The sequence below is a fragment of the Bipolaris sorokiniana genome (assembly GCF_000338995.1).
Source record: "Bipolaris sorokiniana ND90Pr unplaced genomic scaffold COCSAscaffold_5, whole genome shotgun sequence".
Classification (NCBI taxonomy): domain Eukaryota; kingdom Fungi; phylum Ascomycota; class Dothideomycetes; order Pleosporales; family Pleosporaceae; genus Bipolaris; species Bipolaris sorokiniana.
This window is the reverse complement of record NW_006911899.1, coordinates 650,382-664,269: the sequence shown is the minus strand read 5'-3', so window position 1 is coordinate 664,269 and position 13,888 is coordinate 650,382. Positions and strand designations below refer to the sequence as shown.

Sequence of the window (13,888 nt, the reverse complement as noted above, 5' to 3'; positions counted from 1 at the left end):
GGCGTGATAGTAATGGGATTCGAGCTGCTGTCAAGCGGCACAGCATGTTAAGGCAACCCCGTCATCTTCCTTCGGGGAAATAGGCATTGCTGTGTGAGGCATACATCATGTCATTTGCGCTTGTATGGATGCGAGATACATTACGATCGCGTACCAGGTTGGTTGGGCGTGGCCAAGCACGCACAGCGTCGGGATCTGGGCATGGCAGATGACGAGCACCGGGGCCACGGGTACGTAGGGTCAGTGGGTCACTTGTGCATTCGCTACGCAGTGCATGCGTATATGCACGAGAAGCAGTACCGGATCCTATGATCATCTCGCGTAGCACAAAGGCAAGCATGCATGAAAAAGATTGTACATTCGCTTATGGTCCTCTGCATTGGGGCGGGATTATCATCGCTATTGTATTCGAAGGCTTACCTTGGCCTACGGTCAAGCCACATGTTGCGAGTGAATAATGAGGCGTGTTGGTGTAACTCGAGATCAAACTCTGTCAGGGCTTGAGAATACTATCAAGCCTCTCCACCAGCACCCCGCTCAAAGACCCTTACGCTGCCATCGCCTTTGACCTGGTACAGGAACTCTTTTCCTTGCCCGTTGTCATCACCTTCCTTGGGTTCGTTTTTGTTGAGCTCCAAGTCTAGCCACTCATGCTTCTGTTCGGTGATCCGTATGACACCGCTCACATCTCTTGCAACTCCAGTATCCAGAATTCTCACACCCAGTATCCTCCTGCTCATATGAGCAAACTTGACCAGCAGGTTGTGGTGCGCAAGCTCAAGTGGTTGGGGTTGTATGGAAAGGCTGAGAAGCGGATTATCTGATTGTATATGGGTGAGAACATGTGACACAGTCGGTGTTATATGAAGAGTCAGAGCAAGCGAAGTAAAGTCCGAGGGTGTGATGGAGGGGTTGAGGGCGAGGAGGAGGTCTGGATTATCGAAGATGAGGAGTGTCTTTCGCTGCACTGCCGTGGGATTGAGCGCAGAGACGGCGCTGGAAATGGTCGTTCTGATTTCTGAAAGGTCGAGTGTCTTCAATGCGTAGTGGCCGGGGGTACTGCTACCTACGTCGGCCGCCTCTGATGTTGTAGGAATCGTAGCTAGTGTAGGCGCTGCTGCTGCTACTGCTACAGGTGGCCCTCTTGCAGGCACTATCCCCCCGGGAGGACCTCGTACAGGTAGTGTCTGCGGCCCTCTCTGCACCTGAATCCTATTCGGCCCCGTGACTTGTGGTTTTGCCTGTCCATTGGCCCGCGCGTCTATTCCGGACATGCTACTGCCAGGCGCATCTGCACCAGCCCCCAACCCATCAACGAAAGCGAAGCTCCCCTCTTTCCTGAGTCTCTCCAAATCTAGGCCTGCGCTCTTTCTAGATTCTTGCTTCCAGAACTCATACTGTCTCATCCAAGAAACCAGCACTACATTGTGTCCCTCTTCCCCGCCATCTTGGGCTGTGACTGTGCTCAGCGCATCACACAGGAACCGTAGTAGCAACCAGTTTGCGCTGGCTCCGAGAGTGCTCGTGAGCAGGATAAGTGAATCCTCGCGAGGGAGTTGGATGTATGGCTGGAGAAGAGGTGGTATGCGACTCGACGGTGGCATTGCGACGCAGGACTGGAACAAAATTGTGAAACGCAATAAGCCGCGCAGAAGCGATGCACATGCGCCTGTTGCTGTCCGAGGCTGAAACTTTGAGGCTTTAAGGCTCTGCTGGTCTACTGCCGTCAGTCGAGTTGCGTATCGGGAGCGCGCGAGTCATCAGTTGGCATTCCGAGCAGTTCGCCGTCACATTTTCTTTGATTGATGGAGCACAGCCGTCATGTGTCTATCGCCTAGTCTAAATACTGACCTGAAGCCCACGACCCCTGCGCCAGTACGTAGGCGAGAGAATTAGTATTGCGCAGGCGTTTGCCTGCAGCTAATCAGCAGCATCATTGCTGCCTGACTGGGTGTCGTGGTTGAGGGCAAGATTGAGTTGGCTTGTAGAGAATGTCACGTGACAATGACATAGTACCTCCGTCGACCGGTGAAGTTAGAAGTAGAAACTCCCTGCACCAACGCTATGCAGCCCGTCTGATACACACCCTACTACCCACACCACACCGTGCATGCTGTGGGACAGACCGCATTAGAGAGGGATGATATTGCGATGACAGCAGCGATGGAGACAGCACAGTATATCTGGTAGGGCAGCACTCGAGCGCTGCTACTACGGCCAAGCGAGCGAGCGAGCGAGCATGTTGCTGGATGCAGCGTCGTCGCAGATGCGCAGTTAGCCTTTCCAGGTATTCTGTGGTTCGACTCCGCCTCATATGCTTCTGCTTCTGCGATAACACAAACACACATGTAGGCTTAACCGACGCCACCTTCGATAGGGTAAACACGTTCCATAGCCACTGATTATCTGAACTCTGCCTGCCACCATCCAATCATAAGCAGACAAAGAAGACCCCAAATCAATTGCAGCGCGTAGAACCCAATCATCATCAATCCAACTTTCGTTCAGCTCGCACTGTTGTGTGGCCTTCCTAATACATCCTCCACACAATCGCCATCGGACAGTTATATATGGCCAGATAATCCTGTAGAATGCATAGCTAAATAATAGCCAGCATTTACTTACTGACTTCCATCATACGACGAGCAGCTCTTTCAGAGGCCACAGCGACCGCACCCGTCTTCAAATAAGCAGGCGGTTAACCAAGTTCCAAGTATGCAAGGTGACCTCGAACATGGTAATGTTACTAGCGAGCCGACAGACAAAAACAGCAATAGAAACTCTGTGTCGCCAGCGACATCCATGGCGCACACCCTAGGCGATGATGAGAATCTGAATGATGCATTGCACCGAGAGACCTGTGTCGAAGAAAATGCAGCCAGAGCTAAGCCAGGAGAGACTCATGCTTTTCTCTCCAACGAACATTCCGAAACTAGAACTGCAGGGCAGTTGATCGCAAAAGACAAACAAAACAGCGCATCAGTTCTCATGACATGGTGGTTCGAACTGGCCTCTTTAGTAGCCGCCATAGCGGCCTTGGTCGCTATTGTGATTACTATGGCAAAGTACAACGACAAAGAGCTGCCCGAGTGGAGATACTCAATCAACCTCAATACGAGTATCGCCGTTTTGGCCATCATGCTGCGATCATGTATGGTGGTCGTAGCAGAAGAAGGTAAAGGGCTCATTGAGCTTTGAGTCAACAAAGGGTGTGACACTGTACCAGTCATTAGCCAATTGAAATGGTTGTTGTTTCGGCGGCCACGGCCTCTATGGCACCTTGGGCATTTTGATACAGCTGCTCGAGGGCCCTGGGGCTCGCTGCTGCTCTTCTTTCGAACAAGGTCTCTGTGCGTATATCTCTACAGTACCATTCCGGAATATTAAATGTTGCATGAACTAGAATACATGTTAGTGATGCGGCGGTTGTAGAATGCATAGTTATTATACTATCAGTCGGCATCAGGCCTTTCTCGCAACAAGCTGTCAAATCTGTATCGTGTGAACGACCTCTAGTGGGAGCAGAAGTATCCATCAGGATTTCCCAGTGAATGCACTCCTCAAACAAAAGTCAACTTGGCAACTACAACAAGAAATTGGACTTGGACTGGGATACCAAGGTTGCCATCTTGGATGGACTAGTGAATCCCAACACGATTCGGTCTGATATCACGCCTAGCTGCAGTACTGGCAACTGTATGTTTCCTTTACGCAACCGTGTCACACATTATTCGGTTGGGCTGTGAAGGAAATGCGTGGATACATCTGATCGGTTAGCGGAGGTAGAGCTGGAAGACCAAGACAAGTGGATCCGGTTATCAGACGATGATGGCATTGGTGAAACCCGAAATGGAAGCCTTCCACAAATTGTTCTATCCGTTCTTGCACATAGCATTATACAGAGAGACTCGGGATCGATTTACTCAAACGAAAAACTCTAGAACACGTTCGACAACTCATTAGACGACATATTTGCAGCATCAATACGCAACGTCAGCATTGTCACCTTTACGAATCACGGTTGCGAGCCTTTGGGACAAGAAAATGGCTCAGAATTCCAGCAGTGCCCAGGAGCCGATGCGAGCTGGACCTTTCCAATCATGAACTTCCTAAATGCCGTGGCGGCAACATGCTCATTCTACTCCTGCGTCCGCGACTATGCCGGAACTGTCCGCAACACCACCTTCACCGAGACAGTCATAAACGAAACGCCAATAAAAGCAGCAAGATCCTCTATGGACGACAACGTTTACGACTTCAAAGACCTGTACAACCATCCAAGGCAACAAATTTACCACCTACTACCTCAACGGCATCGAGACAACCTTCCCAACAGCCTGCATCTATGGCACCGATAGCATCCACGCAAGGAGTCTTGGGAAATTCATGGATTCCATCATGAACGGAAAGTGCTCCGCCATTCCAGGAATTGACCCCGAATTTTATAAAAACGACTACAAAACCCTGAGGTGCTACCCCTGGCAGCTCGAGGCCCTGGTAAACACGGGCCTCGCCAGCTTCGATACCATCGATCGCAACATGCAATCCGTCGCGATGGCCATTATGAGCGATATGCGCAGAAAAGGGTCTTACTATAATCCTGAGTATCCCATTACTTCGCCTATATTCGTTACAGGAACAGTTATGTGCACAACAAATTGCACAAAGTTCGATTGGGTATAGTTGGGTTTCTCGCTTGTATTAATGATCTTAACAATACTTTTGTTGTATGTTATGTGCAGTAAGACGCTGTTTGATAAACGAAGAGTTCCGGTGTGGAAGTCGTCGATTTTGCCGTTGTTGCTGGCGGGCTATAGACTGAGAGATGTGGCTGCTGCCGAGGATATGGATGAGATGAAGGCGAGTACGGAGCCGCTGGTTGTTAGCCTTGTGCAGGATGGGGGAGGGATTGGGAGTTCGCGATTGAGGATTGTGAGGAGAAGAAGAGGGTAGAGGACTAGATTTTGTTGGGGAGTTGCGTGGGACGGTGAGGAGAGTTTATTATCCGGATACTTAATACGATAATTGTAATAGTAAGTAGATATAGAATAGTTATGTAGTATGCGTAGGCTATCATCACTGAATCATATGTTTTAGTTCAATCGGGATAGGAACTGAAGCTGATTACATATCTATCAAGAGCTCGCTAGAATCTATTATGATCAGCCCTACCCTCTTATTCCGTATTTTAGAACAAAGTTTTTGGGGGGCTAATTTTCGTAATTTATTATATGTTTATCGATATTTATCTACATCGGCTTCGTGCGAATGATTCTGTGCTGCACGCATCCACTACTGCCCATGAGTATTGGGCGTTGGCTGCTATTCTCTTTGTACCTTTCTATATCATGGAAAATTTCCATAAGGGACCTTCGAGACAGAACCAATCGCTTCCATGTATCCTAGTAATTATTATTTGAGATCAGAACCTCAGACTATCCGCCCATCAATGTCCGCACTTTCAGTCCTCTGGGACTCTCACCCACTCACTCAAGGTCTCTATTGCAACCATCTTTTGCTGCTCCTTTTCCGGACACAGGTAAGACTCAATGACAGGTGGACAGAGTAGGTCAAAGAACGATAGAGTCGTATTTGCTACCGGAGTCTGAGTATCGATATTATCGTTGGCGCTATCCGCGCTCTCTCGCGTTTCAGGTGCTGCGACCGAGTTGCTCGCTTGAGGTGGCGTAAGGCTGAGATCCAAGCCCAGTAAATCTTCTAAGTCCAGTACTTCTCCGTAATGCGTGGTACCTGCTGCTGTCTCCACAGCTCCGATTTCAGCATCTAGTTTAGCTGGGCGAGCGTGATTGGTTTGGCGAGGCTGGTTACTGGTCCTATTCGGCTGGTGACTCATCCTACCACCGGTAGCAATCTTTCCAAGCTCACTCGGGAAGAGCCATGGGAAGGAGATCAGCGGCATATGCTCCGGGTCCTTGACGCGAGGAGGTACGGTATGGCCTCCAACATTCTTGGTTTTGGTACACTCATCCAGAGCATTTTCCATCTCGTGTGCTGTGACTGTGTACATGGCAGCAACGAAAGGTCCTAGTCGTGCCCAGTCATTGTTATCACTTAGCTCCGCCGCAGTGCGACACTCGCCACGGAATTGATGCTTCAAGGCTGCAATGGTTCTGCCGAATTCTTCTGCAAATTTGTAGTCGCCGCTCTCGTGGTTGTGCACCAGTACGAAAACAGACCATGCTTCGAACTCGGTTTTGATGCCGTGTTTGGCCATCAATCGTCGGAGTGCTTCGTCGTATGAGAGCTTGAGACTCGCCGCTTTGTCCAATAGCTCTTGATCGAGGTCGAACGCCTCCAGGATGCGCTTATCAAACGGATTCTCCCACTGGGGCTCGAAGTCGATCAATTTTACCTCATCGTAGAGAAGACCGAGAATTTTCTTGGAGTTATAAATCTGATGTGGAGATAGATACTTCTTCTCCATGAAATGCGGCCATTTCCTTGGCCTGAGTTCGCGCTTCATCTCAGCTGGTATGCCGCTCTTAGGGAAATCCACTGCTCTCGAATGCAGCTCCGCCAGTTCGAGACAGATTGCATCACCAATACACTTTTCATTGAAATCAGCTTGCGCAAGATGCGCATGAGCAATCGGACCGAGAGCATCATTCTTAATGTAGTTAACGAAGAACTTGCTCATATCCATTGCAGAAATTGGACCGTCAATCTCCAGTGGTTTTTCCGGTGTGAAATCCATAGGCGGCTCGTTGATGAGTTCTGGTACCAGGTCTCTGTCCCATAGGACCATGTAGTCATCTCCATCAAGATCACCCCCAGAGCACATGTTTGCAAGGTCGCGATCCCCAGTCTGAGGAAATACCACGACGTTTTTGAGATGGTGAAGTGCCGGGACGTTCACTGCGCGGACCACTCGAACATCTCCTGGATGCAATGACGGATTTCGTGCTAGTATGCATATGCCTTCGATGATGATATAATGACCTTTGCTTTCGGGATCGCTGACCCGTAAGAAGATTTCTGGCAGGGTCGCTAGTTTCTCATCCCTGGTAGCATCACGTCTGGATTGAGGGTCGTTTAAATGCCCTTTGAGTGTCCCAGTCTCGTCAACACAGCCGAGCAAGAAAGCGCCATTGTCAATAGCAATGCGTGCCTTCTCCTTCAGGTTCTTGATAGTACAAGCTCTCCAAAGTGCGAGCAAAGACATGATGAAAGGCTCACGAGATCCCATGAAGCCATCCAGAACCATCGCAGCCATTGTCAAGGTAATCTGGTTAATGTCGATGTTTTTTCTGAGTTTCTGTAAGGCGATTATCTCATCCGTCATTGCGCTCGAATAGTCGTTCATCATGTCTTCTTGTTTTCGAAGGAAAACCGCATCTTGGACGCCAAGATATGACAGAACGAGAATGATCTGCCGGTTGAAATATGGTGTCGCAAAGGACGATGATCTGATGATCTCAAGGCCGGTATGAGGAGCCCGAAACTTGTATTGGCTCCGTCGAATGTGAACTTCGTTACCATTCAGATTTGGGTCGAGTGCAAGTACTCCTTTGCTTCCTCCAAGTCGAAATTGGAAGAGGGAAGGTGGGTCAGTAAATGCGTTGGTCAAGCCAAGTTCCTGAGCTGCCATTTGGGCTAGGAATGGGGAGAGCTTTCCAACTCCATCCGTGAAGACGAAACCGTTGCGCTCCACATCTGGAACTATAACAAGCTTCACAGTAACCCCCATCGCGCGTGTTGTAGAGAAACATTGACCCAGACGCGCTGCAAACTTGGATACGGTTCTGATATGATCGAATTCCCCAAGAGACATGCGGATATCGTTTGCCGACTTTGATGCTGTAGGCGCATAAAAGTAGGCGCCATTCTCACGAAACTGTGAATTTCCAAATGCTAGGAATTCATAGTATCTCCCGGCAACAACGATACCATTCTTCATGGCGCGAAAAACCCTGTCGAAAACTGCTTCAGCCCTACCGTTTGGCTGGTTACGCAGCTGGCCCTCAGACTTCTCGTCGGTAAATCTTACCCGAATAAAGCGATCAGCATCTGCTTCATATTTGCGAATGATACGGTTGGATGTCTCCATCACAGGCGTTGCCACATGCATCATGGTTGGAGTGATGGTAACCGATCGCTGCAGAAGGCAGTAGCTGGGTATCTTTCTTTTCATAGCTTTGATTGGGATATCGAAGATCTCCATAGGATTGTAGTAGATTTTCTGCCTGTCAGCAACCTTCTCCAAGAGTTGCACGGCTTGTTGGCTCTCTAACAGCTCTAAATTCTTCAAGAACTCAATCGTGATATTGTGCTCTTTGATATACCCATTTGAAAGGCATACTTCAAGCTGGTAGCGTACCGGAAAACTCAGATGAGCTTGTTTCGCGAAGATATTGTTGAAATCTATTCCCTGGTTGCTAGGAGTGACATCGAGATGTGGATGCGTACCGTAGATTTCCTCTGACAGAAGACTCCATAGTGGCGAGGGGATTTTCTGCTTGGTAGGATAGTCAATGAGATCCTTGATCTCCACCCCATGGTCGACAAGGGCGTCACTGAAGTTTTTGAATTGCGGGCCACTCAATGACGAACTATCGAATACAATGCGGTAGTCGGTCCATCGACCTGATTGGGTTAGCAGGAGCTGGCCAAGACCAATTTGGATGTTTGCGTACCAATGTCGATGATGGCAGTGTCTCTATGATTCATCACGGGAGTACGCCGGAGAACTGTTCGAATGGCTCCATCAACTATATCAGTCACTCGGTACCAAGTATCCCATTCACTCCAAATCTTGTCTTTCCTAGAGAAACTAGTTTGCTTTCGCCCGTCGCCCAGGTCTTCACCTTCTTTTTTTTGCATGTAGAAACATGGCGTGGAGTCGAATGGAATGACGAGCGACGGCTGGCCGGTACTATCTTTGGTTTTGTAAATGTGTGAGATCAGAGGAATGGATAAGGAGAAGCGAAACTTTCGCATCTGGTTGTCCATTGGAGTTCGAAGTGAAAACAGAATATCGAGCTTTTTGCGCTTCAAGTTTAGCATCACCTGAACGCCATCTTTTGCAGGTGGCTCGACAGTGCGCATAGCAATCATGGCCTTTTCCGCCACTCTGACGCCAAACTCGATCCGCTTCGCAGAAAGTATAGTGAACTCGTAATACTTCTTCGCAGGATTTGTGGAACTTGGGATAGTAGCGGCAAGAGGTGGGCGTACTTCAGACCGCACATATGCAGCACCAACTCGCAGCCTTTCACAAGGGATAGGTTTGTGGGGAGGAGGCCTGAAATACGTTAGATATGTTCATTTGACTATGGCTCATGGCTTACCTGAACACCACATATGCGTTGTAGCTGGAATCACTACGCGATGTCTCCATCTCGATTCTGAAGATGTTACCATACGATGACATTGCCTGATAAACCTCTTTTGTCCAGCAAGTCTTCGGTAGGCCCAATAGCTTGAACTTGCTTTCCTGGTAATGCGCTGCCTCGCTTTTCAGGATGGATCTGTGCAGATTGCGCTGACCATTTGAGTCGCACTTAGGTTTTGCTCGGTTAGTCTTGGAATGGCTGCTGGAGCTACCGGAACTGTTGGAGGACGCTTTACTACTGTGAGAGCCGCCACGAGAGCTGCGTCGAGCGCCTCGTCGAGCGCCTCCATCGCCGCGATTCATACTACAGCCTCACAAGTGGTTTTGTGCTTGGGGCTTGTCTCTGATTTTTTTTTTCGCTGTAGTGCTGTGATATATGGTCTTTAGCACGTTGTGCAAGCGGTGGACGGCGTGGAACTATTGTGGTTCTATTTAGGATTGGGAACCCATGTTCGTTTGTACGTAGAGGCGCTTGCTTTCACTCTTACTTACAGGGACGCACTAAAACGTTGGCGGTGGAGGCGGTGAAAACCCACCAGATAAAGAGAAGCGGGAATTCAGCAAGGCGGATCCGAGTGATAGAGAAGCGGCAGACTGGTCAGGCACTGGGAAAGTTTCTACCGATTCAGGAACTTTGCTTTTGAGACAACGATGACCAGACCGCAGGGATAGAAGTAAAGTGGGCCAGGGTGGCGGGGACTTGTTCGCTTGCTCAAAGGATAGGGGCAAACAAATCTTGACACAAAATGTCTAATCGGTCGAAACGTGTAGCTGCAGACACGCGCAAGCAATCGACTATTGCGGTGAGTGTGGATGCGGCGAAGTTGCAATTCTGGCCTTGAAGCTAGCTAGCTTTGTAATAGACGCGAGATTCTGTGGTTGTGATAATAATATTTTAAAAAAACAAATATCAATCAGATTGGGAAGTGAGACAAATCTCGGGCCGATAGCAAAGGAAGCTCTTTGCAAGAAAGGTGAGAGGGATGCAGCTGTGTATGTGTGTACGTGCACTCGATAAGCGTGCACAAGCTCTACTAGTAGTTAGTAGAGAGACAAGTTGCAGCCAGGTGGAAGGCCTGACGTCACGCGGACAATGAGACCGGTACCAGGAAAGCGCCAGTTTCTTGTTGCGCATTGAAATTACGAACTGAGCCCCGGCAAAGATCATATTGAAAAGGGGATCTGTGTTTTTGCGTTGTAAATAAAAAATTAAAAAATAAGCCAAATACACATACTAGGACGCTCGCTAAACTACTACTACAAAGGCATGCAGCTTGAAGACAGGAGGCCATCCTGCAATACCAAGACAAAACAATTGAGAAACAGTAAGAACAGACCCACAGCCAACAGCGAGAGAAACAACAAAACGAAGTGGATGCCTAGTGCGCACAGGTCTTTTCTCCCACACAATGTAATCCCTTCACTATCGATACGCAAGGAGTACATTGCATGCATTTCACTCTCTAATGCAGCTGGCCGAATTACTATATCAACAATATAATAGCACTACATCAATAATATATCTGAATCTCCATATACTGTGAACTGACTCTAAGACATGCGCATGGAAGATACCTCACAAAATGACAACACAAACTAGTTTGTAAATATCGAGACAAACGCCGAGAAAACACAGTGACCAATGCCGTTGGGTCAATCCCATTGGTCCCATCATTTGACATGTCTTGCTCCACCCCTTATACTTCTCACTTTTGCGATTTCCACTGCAGTCTCCTCGAGCTCCTCCATGTGCTCATCTACACCAGCGTGCTCCCTCACTACCTTTTTCGCCCGTATACGACGCACCGCTTTACTTGCCGCAGTAGCTTTACTGCTCTCTTGCTTGACCACTGCGCCAGTGTTTGCAGACTTGCCTCTGGACTTTGTCCTAGGCTTTGCTGCGGGCTTTCTGGCAATGGGAGTCTTCCTGGTAGCTGCAGTGGTTTGGTACGAGCTTGTCTCGCTTGCATCGTCTGTTGATACCTCGATAGGATTCGTCTTGGGACTTGGAGATGTCTTCTTTCCAGGTTTGGGAGTAGCTTGATTCCTTACCCTTTTACCTTTACCTGCTGTAATAATGGTACTATCGGTTGACCCATCATCCGAATCGTCTTCAGACATAAAGCGAACCGACTTTCCCGAAGTCTGATGCTTGCCACTGGTGCCCTTTCCCAACGATGAAGGCGTTCTAACCTTGCTGCACTTGCTCTCTGGAGTATAGGCTTCATCACTAATACTACGTTTGCGCTTAACAGTCTTACTGCTGCTGGGCTTGGGGGTGGTAACATCGGCGGGTGTGTGTACCAAGTGCGACATATCTACTACCGGTAGCTTAGACCCAGGTGCATCACCGGGCTCCTGGGTAGGAATGACATCCATTGTTGGAGTTGTTTTGGCACTTGGTGGTGCGGTACTGACTCCACTCTGACGCCTTGGACTCTTCTCAAGCGACATCTCACGCTCTCGATTGATCATTCTAGAAACAGGGGATGGCACACAATTATCCGATGGCAGTTTTCCGTTAGCTTGGTCTGCTATTCCGAGAGCATCCAGTGTCGCTTTGCGTGTCTTTTCTCTCGCAGCGCGTGCAATCTTTTCTGCAGACTGGGCCTCTTCCCTTGCCACAAGAACTAAGTCATTTGCAATAGCCACTCTGCTTTCTCGTGTTCGCAGGAGAGACGTTTGTGGCTTTCCGGAGGACAGCTTGGCAGGAGTCTGAACCATAGTTGATGTGACTTCAGCAACACTGCTCGAAACTGTTGCTGAGCTCTTTGTTGTCGACGACTGCACTTGAGTAGTGTTTGCACTGCCAGACTGAGCATCACTTCGCACTAAACGTTGACGTGGCTTGGTGGGTGAAGCATTCACAGCACGTCGGATATCTGTTGGACCATCTGAATTTGTGTTAGTGTGAAACAATGAAAGAGGTCATTTATCCTATACTTTTCTGCTGAACGCTCAGCGTATCCAGGAAGATCCGCGGAGCATATCTCTTTCCAGACTCATCCTTCTCCTCGACCGTGTTGAATTCTTCCACAGCTTTTGCTATTTGATCGACCGTGCACAACCGCCTTATCTCTTCTTCAATCTCCTTTGGTGGTGTCGGGAGTTTGAATCGGGACCCAGATTCGTACAAGGCAAGGTTTTTGTATTGGTCAAGGGCTGGATGGTCGAAGGATACGTTGGTCTCGACAATATCACCCTCTGCTTTCTGCTCTTTCACAGATTCATGAAGGTCAAAGGCGATTTTGAGATTTTCCCAGTGCGTCAGTTGATGTGTTTCCGGGAAGGGCAGGATCGCTGGGAAATTTCTGTGCCAGACCTCAGCATCACTGGACGGTCCCCCGTACTTGAATATCCGCCTGGTTTGTACTGTTTCCTGGGTTTTGTGGCCTTTTCTCAGGGGTCCAACCACAGGATCATGAATTTGCTCATCTACTCTGTGTAGCGCGTGTGTCACGTATGCTGAATGGTAATCTGGGTTTTGGCCCAGTGACACATCAGACCCGCTCTCCAGCAAAGAATCTTTGTTCTCCAGCACGGTTCGTGCGTTTTGTCTGGCCGCATCATAAGCCTCCAGCTCTTGTCTAACAGTATCTCCCAAGTGTTGATAGAGCGCATTGTCAAAGTTGACCCCTTGCTGAGGCAGTTGCTGTATGAGATGGTCGTCGATTCTGGCTACACGCTCCATATATGTCGCGGGAGAGTCATCACCTCCTTCGTCATCCAGGTAGTCCAGAGCTTGGGTCAGACGGCGGTTGATTTCCTTCGATGATGGCTCTTCACTATCGCTCATTGAAGCAGTCTGCGTAGGGCTAGATGGGCTGCTGAGATCGGAAAAATAGTCCACCAAAGGACCATCGTAGGTATCCACCATTTTGTATTTGGTCAAAAGTATGGAATCAATAGCTGGGTCTTGCGCATGTCAGCAGTGGTCACTTTACAACGCGAAAACAAATAGACTAAATCATTCGTACCTCGTACAAGTCACGGATCAAACTGAAAAGGGGACACAAGAGACAGTTTCGTGAATTCCAACAAGATATCTATTAGGTAGACAAGAACAAGAAGTCTTTTTCATGACTGTGGACAAAGGGTGTCGATAATGAACAACAGTGGTGCTGTCCGGATGCGGCTACCTGCCTTGGCATTTTTTGACCGTATTCGTTGGAATCTTCTTTGTGCAGACGGCAAATAGCATAGTAGCACAGCCATACGTAGTGCTCGTGACGATTGGTGTCATTTCCTCGTCGTAAACAAACCACAGTCGAAATGATACTGCAGTCTTCCACTCTGTGGCGATTTTAAGCTTGCAACAGCAGATTCAAGCGGAAGATAGGTCGTCTGTAATCTTCTCCAAGGCGAACACGATAAACTGCTGCTGTAGGAGGCGAGGCGAGGCACACGCGTTACCTTCCAATAGGCAATTAGCTGGGCACTGGTCCAACGCGCCAGCACGTGACTGGCACCTCCGCCCGAAACTCCGATGGCCCAACTTTTTTTCCTGGTGGGCGATTCGGTATCCCGAAGCGACAA

General features: G+C 48.8%; 5 protein-coding genes across 5 annotated transcripts; 2 read left to right on the top strand and 3 right to left on the bottom strand.

Annotated features, from left to right (window-relative positions):
• Window positions 1–342: 342 nt before the first annotated feature.
• Window positions 343–1,787, bottom strand: COCSADRAFT_35558 (uncharacterized protein). Its single transcript, XM_007700153.1, has one exon. It carries the CDS (start codon window positions 1,602–1,604, stop codon window positions 513–515), a length of 1,092 nt encoding a protein of 363 aa, XP_007698343.1. The 5' UTR covers window positions 1,605–1,787; the 3' UTR covers window positions 343–512.
• A 1,015-nt stretch (window positions 1,788–2,802) lies between these two features.
• COCSADRAFT_86297 (uncharacterized protein) lies at window positions 2,803–3,551 on the top strand (the record flags this gene model as incomplete). Its single annotated transcript, XM_007700454.1, has 3 exons — window positions 2,803–3,175; window positions 3,227–3,350; window positions 3,416–3,551. 3 exons carry the CDS (start codon window positions 2,803–2,805, stop codon window positions 3,549–3,551), a joined length of 633 nt encoding a protein of 210 aa, XP_007698644.1.
• On the top strand, window positions 3,552–4,683 carry COCSADRAFT_25148 (uncharacterized protein; the record flags this gene model as incomplete). The annotated part of the gene is made up of 3 exons (XM_007700066.1): window positions 3,552–3,696; window positions 3,979–4,267; window positions 4,359–4,683. The coding sequence occupies 3 exons, from the start codon at window positions 3,552–3,554 to the stop codon at window positions 4,681–4,683; spliced, it is 759 nt and encodes a 252-aa protein (XP_007698256.1).
• Window positions 4,684–5,202: 519 nt separating this feature from the next.
• Window positions 5,203–9,655, bottom strand: COCSADRAFT_354694 (uncharacterized protein; the record flags this gene model as incomplete). The annotated part of the gene is made up of 3 exons (XM_007700453.1): window positions 5,203–8,604; window positions 8,655–9,262; window positions 9,309–9,655. The coding sequence occupies 3 exons, from the start codon at window positions 9,653–9,655 to the stop codon at window positions 5,462–5,464; spliced, it is 4,098 nt and encodes a 1,365-aa protein (XP_007698643.1). The 3' UTR covers window positions 5,203–5,461.
• Window positions 9,656–10,972: 1,317 nt separating this feature from the next.
• On the bottom strand, window positions 10,973–13,229 carry COCSADRAFT_189308 (uncharacterized protein; the record flags this gene model as incomplete). The annotated part of the gene is made up of 2 exons (XM_007700452.1): window positions 10,973–12,246; window positions 12,296–13,229. The coding sequence occupies 2 exons, from the start codon at window positions 13,227–13,229 to the stop codon at window positions 11,024–11,026; spliced, it is 2,157 nt and encodes a 718-aa protein (XP_007698642.1). The 3' UTR covers window positions 10,973–11,023.
• Window positions 13,230–13,888: the final 659 nt, after the last annotated feature.

Coding starts and splice junctions, on each gene's coding strand:
- COCSADRAFT_35558 (XM_007700153.1), bottom strand. CDS start 1,604: ATGCCACCGTCGAGTCGCATACCACCTCTTCTCCAGCCATACATCCAA.